This window comes from Labeo rohita, unplaced genomic scaffold (assembly GCF_022985175.1).
Source record: "Labeo rohita strain BAU-BD-2019 unplaced genomic scaffold, IGBB_LRoh.1.0 scaffold_1614, whole genome shotgun sequence".
Lineage (NCBI taxonomy): Eukaryota > Metazoa > Chordata > Actinopteri > Cypriniformes > Cyprinidae > Labeo > Labeo rohita.
Window position 1 is genome coordinate 1 of NW_026127796.1, and position 12,072 is coordinate 12,072.

The following is a 12,072-nucleotide window of genomic DNA, read 5'->3' on the forward strand; positions in this document are numbered from 1 at the left end:
GGTTTGACATTTGTTTAGGATGTGTGATATTGTGATGAGTCCTGAACTTCTCCTGTCAGGAAGAGTACAGAATGAATTTAAAAAAAAAAATGCTGGATTAATCACATTATAAATGTAAGAAAATTAATAAAAAAAAAATTAGACTGCATTTTAGAAAATCTTTTTAGAAAATCTTTACATATTGTAGATTTTGTTTTGATAAAAACAGGGTAGTGAAACAAATGATCACATTCCTTAATAGTTATATAATTAATAACTAAATAATGGAGAAGCATTCAAATGTGCTTCTACAAGAAGATGTAATTAAATCTATATCATTATTAATATTGTATTATTTGTATTTATATTTAATTACATGCAACACAAGTCATTTCTAAATAAGACGTACATTTGGGAAATGAGCTAAATAAAAACTTTAATTATGTTGCTGTTTCTTACATAAATATTTAAAGAGTTCAGATGCAAAAGCCTCTAAATTCATTTGACATATTTCTTTAAATTAGCATTTCTTTCTGGCTACCCTGTATAGGTTTCTATGTAAGCATGGGTACTTCTGAGTGGGCTGAGGCTGGAATTTTGCGAGTTTGAAGTAAAAGTATTTCATGGACGTATACTATGTATCAGGAGCATTCACTCAGTATCATTATCTCATTTTTGACCGAGATGGCTTTTAGCTTGTTTTGCATCTGAACTCTTTTATTACTAGCTAAAATGAATTAGAATGTGAATTAGCTAGAATATTAATTTCATTTCATTGGCTTAGGCCATGAGCTTTTCTTTATCATCAGTGAGGTGAGTAATCATCCTCAGCATCAACATCTACAGAAGCTCAAAGCTGCAGCGCTGCTGTCTCACCAGAGGAGGTTTTTGTACGATGCTTTTACACTGTGTGAACACCCAGTCTATGGTGCCAGAAACTCCCTTGTCATGTTCACTCTGACAGTAATAAACTCCTGAATCTTCAGGCTGGACCCCGCTGATAGTCAGAGTAAAATCAATTTTGTTTCCACTTCCACTTCCACTGAATCTAGAAGAAACACCTGAAGCTCTGTCTGTTGTGTAATAGATCAGGAGTTTAGGAACTTCTCCAGGAATCTGATGGTACCAGGCGATGCAATTCTGAGAGCTCTTTGATTTAACACAGTTTATAGCTGGTGTGTGCTTACAGTGAATAGTGACAGTCTGATCAGGCTTCACTGTTTGATCTTCAGACTGAGTCAGAATCTGCCCCACAGAACCTAAAGAGACACAGAAAACACATCATACATGTCAAAACATATAAGTTAAGGTTAAATAATATTGTATATGAAAATGTGTACTGCTTATTCAGCTAAAAAACACGCACATAGAAAATAATATGTGCGTTTATAAATGTACAGAATTTACATAAAATTAAGCCTAAACTATATCTTAATCTCACCACCTGTGGAGTAAATCAGCTGATAAAATGAGTTTCTGTATACTTACTCAAAGTGCAGGTTGCAAGCATCCAAATAATGATAGCTATTAAAGTCATGTTTGCTTTATGATCTGTTATCATGAAGAAGAGCTGTCAGTCTTAAAATCATAAAGTCACAGATCTATAAAGACCTCCAGAGCACTAAAGCATGCAGCTCAATGCAAAGTAGGCTTCTGTCCACAATGATGCTAGTTTTCACAAAAGATTAAGCAGCACAGCTGTTTTCAACATTTATGATAATCAGCATTTATAATAATCAGAAATGTTTCTTGAGCACCAAATCATATTTAAATGTTAAAATACATGCATAAAGTGCATTTTAAATATATCCAAATAGAAAACAGATCATTTAAATAACATATAACATTTCACAGTATTACTATCACATTCGGCACAATTGCCGCCTTAGTGAGAATAAAAGGCTTCTTTCAAAAACATTGAAAATTCTTATAAAACCCAAACTTTTAAACAGTAGTGTATTTTTCAAGTTTGAGGTAAATTCCAGGATGCATCTGAATGTGTTTTTGAGAGGGCATTGATATTAACTGTCTGTTAAAGCAGAGATTCTGTCTCTGTCAGCTGCACTGGGACCAGTGGAGTTCAAGATGACATGAGCTGGTATCTGCTGAAACCTCAAGAAGCTACAAAACTCCTGATCTGCAGAGCCAGTTGACATAAATCGTATCATGTTATTTTATTAGGTTACATGTTTTTAGCATTCATGGATATAAACGTTTGTCACAAGAAGCTTAACTGTTTATAGACTTTAGACTCTTAGTTATGCCAGAGACGTCATTCTGGTTTAATTCAGACTGAATCAGTAACAATTCTGTTATACTGAAATATCAGCCATTTTATGAGGGACAGTTCAAAAAGAGTCTCTGTGTTTGTGTGTAAAGTCAGTGAGGTGAATAATGATCTTCAACATCAACATCTGTAGAAGCTCAAAGCTGCAGCGCTGCAGTCTCACACAAGGAGGTTTTTGTACAATGATTTTACACTGTAAACACCCGGTATAGCTTCCCTGAGTCATCCCTGGTATATCGTGTTGACACTGACAGTAATAAACAATAAATAAATGATCTATACTGTCAAATATATGACATTATGGATCATGACCTAAAAATTAAAACATTAAGTTTAATTCTAATGTTAATATAATGTTTACTCCACATTATCAGGTCCAAATATGAATGTGACTTTATGAATTAAACAGTATTTAAATAAAATTAAGTATACATCTGATCTTTGGAACTGTGGATTGCTTAATTTCTTGTTTCCTCTGAATCAGCTGATGTTATGAATTTCTATATACTTACTACAGGTGCAGGTTGCAAGTGTCCAAACAATGAAGGCCATTAAAGTCATGTTTTCTTTATGATCTGTTATGATAAAGAAAAGTTGTCAGTCATAAAATCATAAAGTCACAGATCTATAAAGACCTTCAGAGCACTGAAGCATACAGTTCAATGCAAAGTGAATTCTCAATGTAAATGTTCTTTCTGAGAATAACAACCTCTCTGATTGTCAATGAACATATTTCATTTAATAATCTGGATGAAGCAGATAATTTTTTCTTGGACATTTTCTAAAATTTAAAAATGTAATTTACTGATTAATAAAAAATGTTAATTAATATATTTGATTTCACTGTTGTTCTGCTGTACCATTGAGGGTTTAATGTTTAGGGTCATTGAATTCTATCCGAATCATTTAAATCAAAAAGTTGTTCAAAATAAATCAAAAGAGCTGTTAAATTTTACAGTCAAACTATATCATTCTTAAGTCTGAAAATATGGGAGACTGAAAACGTAAGCTAATGTGAAGAGGTTTTGCCCATGCTGTAGTTCATTTACTAATAGTTCACATGTTCATAAACAGTATAATGTGAGAGTATGGTGTGTTGCATATAATAAAGCTAACACCAGTTTTCCTTGCTTTTTGAAGGTTTCAGTATCATTTCAAAGCTAAATTTACAATTAAAATGTCATAAACATATTTTTACTTCTGTTGTTTGAAATGCTAGAAATTAGGGCAGCTAAGGAAGATTGTATGTTAGTATATTATACTGAAATAGACATGTGGATTTCATAATTCATTCATAATGAACTAACTAGTGGTTAAGTCATTCATTCATAATTAATTCATCATTGTGTATTTTCTCATGGATGTATTATCTATACTTGCAAATATAACTAAGCACAACTTATTTTTGTACGATGCTGTTTCACTGTGTGAACCAATCACTGTGAAGCTCCATACAGTAATCTTCAGACTGAGCTCCATGTATGTTCAGTGTAAAATGTCAGTCTCAGAGTCCCAGTCAGCTGCAGAATGATGGACTGTACAGCTAGAGCAGCAAACTGAGCCTCACTGAGAGTGAGTGAAGCACAGCAACAACCATCAGCTGTGATGCCACTCACTCATCCAGTGACCAAGAGCTTCAACACACAGCAGTGCAGTGATGACCAGTGAAATACACACATACTAAAATATGAAATACTGTTACACTTTTATTGGGTTTTAATTTTTTTAGGTAGTGTGATATTGTGATAAGCCCTGTACTTCTCCTGTTAGGAAGAGTACAGAATGAATTAAAATTAATCACATTATAAATGTGAGTAAAAAAATAAATAAACAAATAACAAAATTGGACAGCATTTTAGAAAATCTTTTTTTAGAAAATCTTTGCATACTGTAGATTTTGTTTTGCCAAAAAATAGGGTTATGAAACATGTTTCACAATATGAAACATATGATCACATTCCCTAATATTTTATTAATAATATCCAAATAATGGAGAAGCATTTAAATATGCATCTACAAGAAGACAATTTATGTGTAATGTGAATTATTTTTTTTTTGTCCTCATTTAATCTTATTTCTTTCCTTTACTGTAGTATTTAATCTTATTTGGATTTTATTGGTTTACATGCTTTTATCATTAATATGAATAGAGGTGAACATCAGTGTCTCAAGAAAATGAACAGCTTATATATTTCATTTTAAATATAGCAGGGAAAACGTGTTGTGGTTGTTGACAAATACAGAATGTAACAAAATATGGATTATGGCTTATTTGACACTGAACTGGGCTATTCAGATTGTTAGTTACAGCATGAATTTGAGAAGTTGCTTTGGCCATGGTGAGCTTTCACTCACATGGCCAATCCAATCCTTGGACTGGATTTATGTGGAAGCCTGATTGAGACATTCTGATGTTTGTTATTAATAAAATATGTACAATGTGTTCGAGAAGTGTGTGACAATAATGAACATAAACCGTTCAGCAGCATTACATAGAGTCTCTATGCGTGTGTTTGTGTGTAAAGTCAGTGAGGTGAATAATGATCTTCAACATCAACATCTGCAGAAGCTCAAAGCTGCAATGCTGCAGTCTCACACAAGGAAGTTTTTGTACGATGATTTTACACTGTGTGAACACCCAGTCCTTCGTGCCAGAGACTCCCTTGTTATGTTGACTCTGACAGAAATAAACTCCTGAATCTTCAGGCTGGACTCCACTGATGGTCAGAGTAAAATCCATGTGGTTTCCACTTTCACTGCCACTGAATCTAGAAGAAACACCTGAAGCTCGCTCTGATGTGTAATAGGTCAGGAGTTTAGGAGCTTCTCCAGGAATCTGATGGTACCATGACATGCAATACAGAGAGGTATCCTTTTTCCAACAAATCACAGCTGGTTTATGATTGCAGTGAATAGTGACAGTCTGATTAGGCTTCACTGTTTGATCTTCAGATTGAGTCAGAATCTGCCCCACTGAACCTGAAGAGACACAGAAAACACTGTAAGCAACAATAAAAGTATGGTGTTGCACATTTTGCACACTGAACTCTACCAATTAATGACAATATAGATCTAAACCAAGCTAAACATTTGCATGTTCAGGTCAAAAACATAATTATAATGCAGTTGTGAATTTGTAGATTGTTTAGTTTCTAGATCAATTATTGATATGAATTTCTATATACTTACTGCAGATGCAGGTTGTGAGTGTCCAAATAAAGATGGCTATTGAAGTCATGTTTGCTTTATGATCTGTTATGATGAAGGAGCTGTCAGTCAGAAAAAAATTTAAAGTCACAGATCTATAAAGACCTCCAGAGCACTGAAGCATTCAATGCAAAGTGTCGCAATGTAAAGGTTCTTTCTGAGAACTTTTTTTTTTTTGGACACTTTCAAAAAGAAATTAAGACAGTCCCTAGCTTGTCCTCACATATCTGAGTAACCTGCAGAATGATTTATTCTTATCAATCTATAGCCTAACTGTCTTCTGATTTGTGGTGTAATACATGTCTAGGGTTAGAATATGTGTCTTTGACAAATATATTGTTTCATGACCAACAAATGATGTTGGTACAAGAGCAGATGGTTATGTAAGAATTATTGTTTTCATGCTGCATAGAGTAAAGCTCACATCAACCTTTGCTGCTGCTTTTTGAAGGTTTTAGGATCCTGCCATCTGAATCACTTGGGACATTAATTTCAGCTGAATTCCTTTCAAATCTGAAATTACAATTAAAATTTCATGGACAAATTGTTACTTTTGTTGTTCCAAATGCTACATATGAAGGCAGCTACAAGGATGAATTAAAGAATTTGTAAATACTGAACAGATACATGGATTTCATGTTATAATTTACTAAAGTGTAATTAATTCATCAGTGTGTATTATTTCATGAATGTACTATCTATATTTGCAAATATAAATAAGCACAACTTATGATGGTGTAGTAACTGACTAATATTGTAAACTTCTCAGTATTTTCATATTCTCTGTGCTGTCAGACTGAGGGAGGTTTTTGTATGAAGCTCTTTTACTGTGTGAATGCTGGACCACGATGAGTCCCCATACAGTAATAATCTCCTGCATCTTCAGTCTGGATTCCATGTAGATTTAATGTGAGGTTAAGTCTAGTCTGACTTACACTGAACCGATTTGGGACTCCAGAATGAAGTCAGTTTTCTTAATAAATCAGAAGTTTATGGGAGCTTCTCCAGGTTTCAGCAGATACCAGCTCTTCGCTGGTCTCAGTGCAGCTGATAGACACAGAATCTCCTGTTTTAGCAGACAGAAACTCAGGAGACTGAACCTCCTCATGAGACACTGAGAGAAAAAACAAATATTACAATACTTTAAAATACAAACAAAGGGACGTTTTCATCTGCTATAAAGCAGTCAAACTGAATGATAAAACTAAAAAGCAAAGCACAAATTAAAATGATATAAACTAAATTCTAAATGATTAATTCTATGTCAAAAATCTATTTTTGAACCTTGAGCGAGCAGACCCAGCACTGGAATAAGAGAAATCATCAGCAGAGTTTTAAGCATAGTGTTCAGTTAATATGCAAAACACTTTCAAAAACACTTTCAAATGGATCCTGGAATTTACCTCAAAATACATTCTGTAGCATTTTATTAATTAGGAGCTAATTATACTTCTAAATGAGTTCAAAACAATTAGTTTACCTTAATGACAATTTTATCTTTCTGAGTGGTAAAGTATTAAAAACAAAAATTAATTTTATAAATTATTTATATGTACTTCAAGTGAAATAGAAATATGTCTAAATCCTGTTTCTGATGTCAGTGATTGTAAATAAGTACTGTAAAACGGGACCCATAACATAATAACACATGAAAGTGGTCAGATTAGACCGTGAATCTAAATGTGTAAAAATTAATTTCTTTAATTTATGCATTTTTAAATAAAAAAAAAACACAAAATTATTTTATTTTTAAAGTCTGAATATATTCAGAATATAAACCTGAAAGGTGGTATAAATCTTAAAATTATAAGTTTACTTCAGTTTAGTTTAGTGGGATATTTAAGTATTTTCAAAATATTTAAATTGATATAACTAATTGCAGCAACATTTTACAGTGTTGATTAATTAAAAGGTTTTTAAATTACATTTTATAGAGGGGGTGGCACAGTGTCTCCCAGCGAAAAGGTCCCTGGTTTGAGCCCTGGCAGAGAAGGGAGGCCTTTTTGTGTGAAGTTTGGATGTTCTCCCTGTGTCAGTGTGGGATTACTCGGTGCAAATATGCATTTTTTCCTATAAGAGAACAATATTGTTTAGAAGGATAGTTCACTCAAATATGTGAATTTCTGTCATCAAGTACTCACCCTCATACCATTCCAAACCCATAAGACTTTCATTCATCTTCAGAACACAAATGAATGAGTATTTTTAATTAAATCTTGGTGCTTTCTGTCATTATAAGGGATGTATTATTTCCCCCTAATCTGCATGTTTAAAAAAAAGGGCCATTTTGAGATTTTTAAAAAAGATCAAATATTACATGGATTTTCGAAATCGTTCATGCAAGAGTCTTGGAGGAACACGCAGCCACTTGGTTGCCTTCATCTCAACCCTTGTTCAGGATTTCTTCACAGGGAAATTCTAAAAGAAATGGATATGACAAAAAATGAAATGAATGAAACGGAACTAGTAACATGCAGGTTGGAGATGGAAAAGCAGTCATACAGTATTTTAAGTTCATTAAATTGCTTAACTTACATTTCCAATGGTCTCCATTTGCCTCTGTCATATAAGCAAACAGTAGAGGAGATGCGTTCATTAACTTCTCGAACGACAGCAATCTTGAACTGCCCATCACCTTAAACAAAAAGACATTACAAAATTGCCATATACATAACGACAAGCAGCTTTGAACACCTCTGAAGGTGTATTCACCAGCCAACTTAACATTGTTGTAAACATCAACAGAATAAATGACTCGATGACTATTTTCTTTTCTATACTGAACACTAATGTTAAATACAAACTGTTAATAAGAATACAAACCCACTTGGTTGCTTTCATCTCAACCCTTGTTCAGGATGTCTTTACAAGAAAACTAAAAGAAATGGATATGACAAAAATGAAATCAATGAAACTGAACTACAGAGTAACATGCAGATCGGAGAAGAAAAAGCAATCATACAGTATTTTAAGTTCATTAAATGAACTGCTAACCCTAATACTTTCCAAATAAACCATTTGTTTAGAAATTGCTTAACTTACATTTCCAATGGTCTTCATTTGCATCTGTCATATAAGCTTGTCAGATCAACTATGTCTTACAATATACTTACTTATTTTCAACTAAATAAACAGAAACACATCCAAATGCTACAACGACACACACTTCATAACATGTGTTGCTTACAGGAGATTCCTTACATCTGTATGAATTCCAGTGTAAGTGGCATCTCCTCTGGGTATTTGTAGCTCACAACTGCAACAGTGGTATAATTAACTTCTTGAACCACAGCAGTCTTGAACTGCCCGTCACCTTAAACAAAAAAGACATGACAAAATGATCATATACATAATGACAAGCAGGTTTGAACACACCTTACACACACAAGGATGATAACATGCAAAAGAAATCAATTAAATCAATTTAGTAAGGTTACTAGGAACTTCACATTGTTGTAAAAGTCAACAAAAGTCACAATAACTATTTTCTTTTCAATATTGAACAATAATGTTAAATAAAACTTAATAAAACAGAATACAAACCCATGATAAGAATGCTTGTGTGCTTAAGACTCACAGCACAGCAACAATTACATCCTGTCATTAAAAAGAAAACAAAATAAACACTATGATAATTGCTGTCCCTTTAAAATGTGACGCACATCTGACACACATCAGATCTACTCCCGTCTTTACGGTCAGTTAAGATTTTTTTTTCCTTTTACTCATTTTAGACCAGCGGTTCTCAAATCCAATCCTCGCGCCCCACCGCTCTGCATATTTAGCATGTCTCTTTTAGTTAACGCACCTGATTCTGATAACCAGCTCCTTGGAAAGCGGGCTCCGTGCATGAACCGTGTTCCGACTGACATGGTCCCTACACAGTACTCATTGTTCCCTACTCCCTGAGCAGGGGAAATCCATTGAAATTTACTTCACTTCGGAACATTCATTCATGGATTTGCGCTGCGCCGCTGCCTGCAACGTCTTCACACACAGACGAATCTTACTAGAGAAGTGTGCTAAAATGCGTCTGTAAATAAATACAATTTCATTTTATTTGTCGCACGCTTTAATGACCTTTAATTGGAACATATACGCTCATTTTGAACTGAAATCATGGCGGAAAGCACAAACGTCGTAGAGATACATACGAAATATGCAGAGGTGGGAATTGAGAACACCTGTTTTAGACTGTGTTTACGAGGTCACTCGCCAACAACGGTCATTTTGACAATGTCGTGTGTATTTGTCCATTAAAGTGCGAAAGATAATTGCGAAAGAGAAGATAATGTTCCTGGCACGCTGACCCTGGCGCGGCTGCCGCGCGTCGGATGACTGTTCACACAGTCGCTTCACCATTATACCATGATATACCATTATGTACAATGAATAAATTGTTTTAAATCTAAATATACCCTTACCAAAAAGTAGTATACTTCAAGTTTATTTTATTAAGTATACTTCAAGTATACTTTTAAGTATACATTATGTAGTAAGTATACAAATATTAGTATACTTGAGTACTTGAATATGGGTTAGTTTCATAAATAAAAAAATAAAGAAAAAAAAAAAACATTTTGAACAAAAAGCTGAAAAAAAAAAACTATGAATTTGATTCAGTATGATAATCAAAACATAGATGGAGTTGATCAACACCCCAAAGCTTGTCATTATTACCTCTTCATTGGTCATAGGATTGTGTAACATAACTACAATCAATAATATATTTATCTAGTAAATTATAATTGTTAGTATATTCTTGATTTTTTCACATGAGGAGTATATGATACTCATGTTTCAGATGTCAGTTCCTTTACTGTATAATTGGACACTAAACCAATATAAAAATCTAAATATATTGTTATATATAAAATTATAAATCTAAATGTTTAATGATTGTCTAATGAAAATGATTATTTTTTCTTTTAGATATTTTAATATAGAAACAAAACAAAAAATATTTATTGAATAAAACACAAAAAAAAAATTCTTTATAAAGTCTGAGCATGTTATTACAAAATAGAATCTGAGGGCTAAATATTTAAAACCAGTATGTACATTTTAGTCTGATATAGTTATACATCTTTTCTTTTTTTACACTAACCTAATGTATTAACCAGCTAACAATGAGCAATACATTTGATGTGGCGATCATTGGTTTTTATTAATGTTAATAAAAACAACTGTTTATTGTTAGTTCATGTTAGCTCAGGTCCATTAAATAATTTTGTTTTACAAAACTTTTTTTTTTATTATTTTAATTATATGTTGAAATTAACATTAACTAACATTATTAAATGCTTTTGAAGTGTTATTTCAGTGTTAGTTTGTTAACTAGGTTTCTAAGGTTAAGTTTAACAAATGAAACCTTATTGCAAAGTTAAAGTTTATAATATAATGAATTCTGATTATCTAACATCTGAATACTATGAGTCAGTAAATGTGTTTTTATGGACTGTTACTCTCTCTCTGCGCATGACTAATAGAGCGTGAGCGTCTGTGGAGCGAGTGTGGGCTGAGCGTGTGGTGAGTGTGAGTGTGGTGTTTGCCCGCTGTGGCTAAACAATTGCTTTCTCTTTTCTTTCTTTTCTATCTTTTTTTTTTTGGTTTTGGTTTTTGATATCAGCGGTGTCTTGAGTGGTGAAAGAGGGTTTATCTGAGGGTTTTCGGGCGTCGGCAACCAGTGTATCACTGGGAAGCATGGCAGCCCAAAACACAATCACCAGTTTGGACTCCCTTACACGGCGTCACGGAGTGAAAGTGGTGTCCGTTGTAAATGTGGAGGAATGCATCCTGGCTGTTGGAGATGTTGTTGGCCATGAATGTGTTTTAGCGGCATCTAGAATGAATAGCGCTATTGTTTTGTTTTTGAGTTCTGTTGAGAAAGCAAACGAAGTAGTGGAGAAGGGAGTGATAATTAGTGGGTTATTTACCCCGGTGCTTCCCCTTTCTACCCCCGCTAAGAAAGTCACGCTGTCTAACGTTCCACCGTTCATTAAGGACGAAATGTTAATCAAAGAACTGTCACGGTTTGGAAAGATAGTCAGTCCTATGAAAAAAATCGCTCTTGGGAGCAAGTCAGATTTGATTAAGCATGTAGTATCTTTCAGAAGATTCATTTATATGATCCTGAATGATAATAGAGATGAGCTTAACCTGAATTTGAAATTAAGAGTTGATGATTTTGATTACAGTGTTTTTGTAAGCACTGATGTGATTAAGTGCTTTGGCTGTGGAAAAATAGGGCACTTAGTGCGTTTCTGCCCAGATAAAAATGATAAAAACATGCAAGACGACTCGACTGAAAATGGTGTGCAGGTCAGGGATGAAGGAACAACAGATATTGTTCCTGAACCAGCTCAAGTTGAACCCAGGCCATCTACCAGTGGATTGACTGATATACTGCCTCCTGTACAGACAGAAGAGGTGAATCAGGCCATAGTTGAAAAAAATGGAGACGAGTCAGGTTTTCCTTTCGTGGGTAAGAGTGAGTCCAAGGCTGACAAGAGTATGGATCTTTCACACGTTAACGTTTTGTCGGATAAAGCGTCTCTTTCAGAGACTGCCAGTTTAAGTGATAATTTAATGATGGATAT

At 33.9% G+C, this 12,072-nt stretch overlaps 1 long non-coding RNA gene and 1 gene segment (V, D, J or C); both read right to left on the bottom strand.

Moving 5' to 3' along the window:
* Positions 1-819: 819 nt before the first annotated feature.
* LOC127158627 (Ig kappa chain V region 3547-like) lies at positions 820-1,530 on the bottom strand. The segment is given in 2 exon segments: positions 820-1,238; positions 1,468-1,530. Coding segments are annotated over 2 exon segments (468 nt in total).
* Positions 1,531-4,157: 2,627 nt separating this feature from the next.
* LOC127158629 (uncharacterized) lies at positions 4,158-8,756 on the bottom strand. Its single transcript, XR_007826213.1, has 8 exons — positions 8,675-8,756; positions 8,301-8,348; positions 8,009-8,108; positions 7,399-7,891; positions 6,409-6,587; positions 5,904-5,986; positions 5,456-5,535; positions 4,158-5,245 (listed from the first exon to the last, which is right to left on the bottom strand). It is a non-coding gene; the product is annotated as an uncharacterized LOC127158629 (long non-coding RNA).
* Between the last annotated feature and the right edge of the window lie 3,316 nt (positions 8,757-12,072).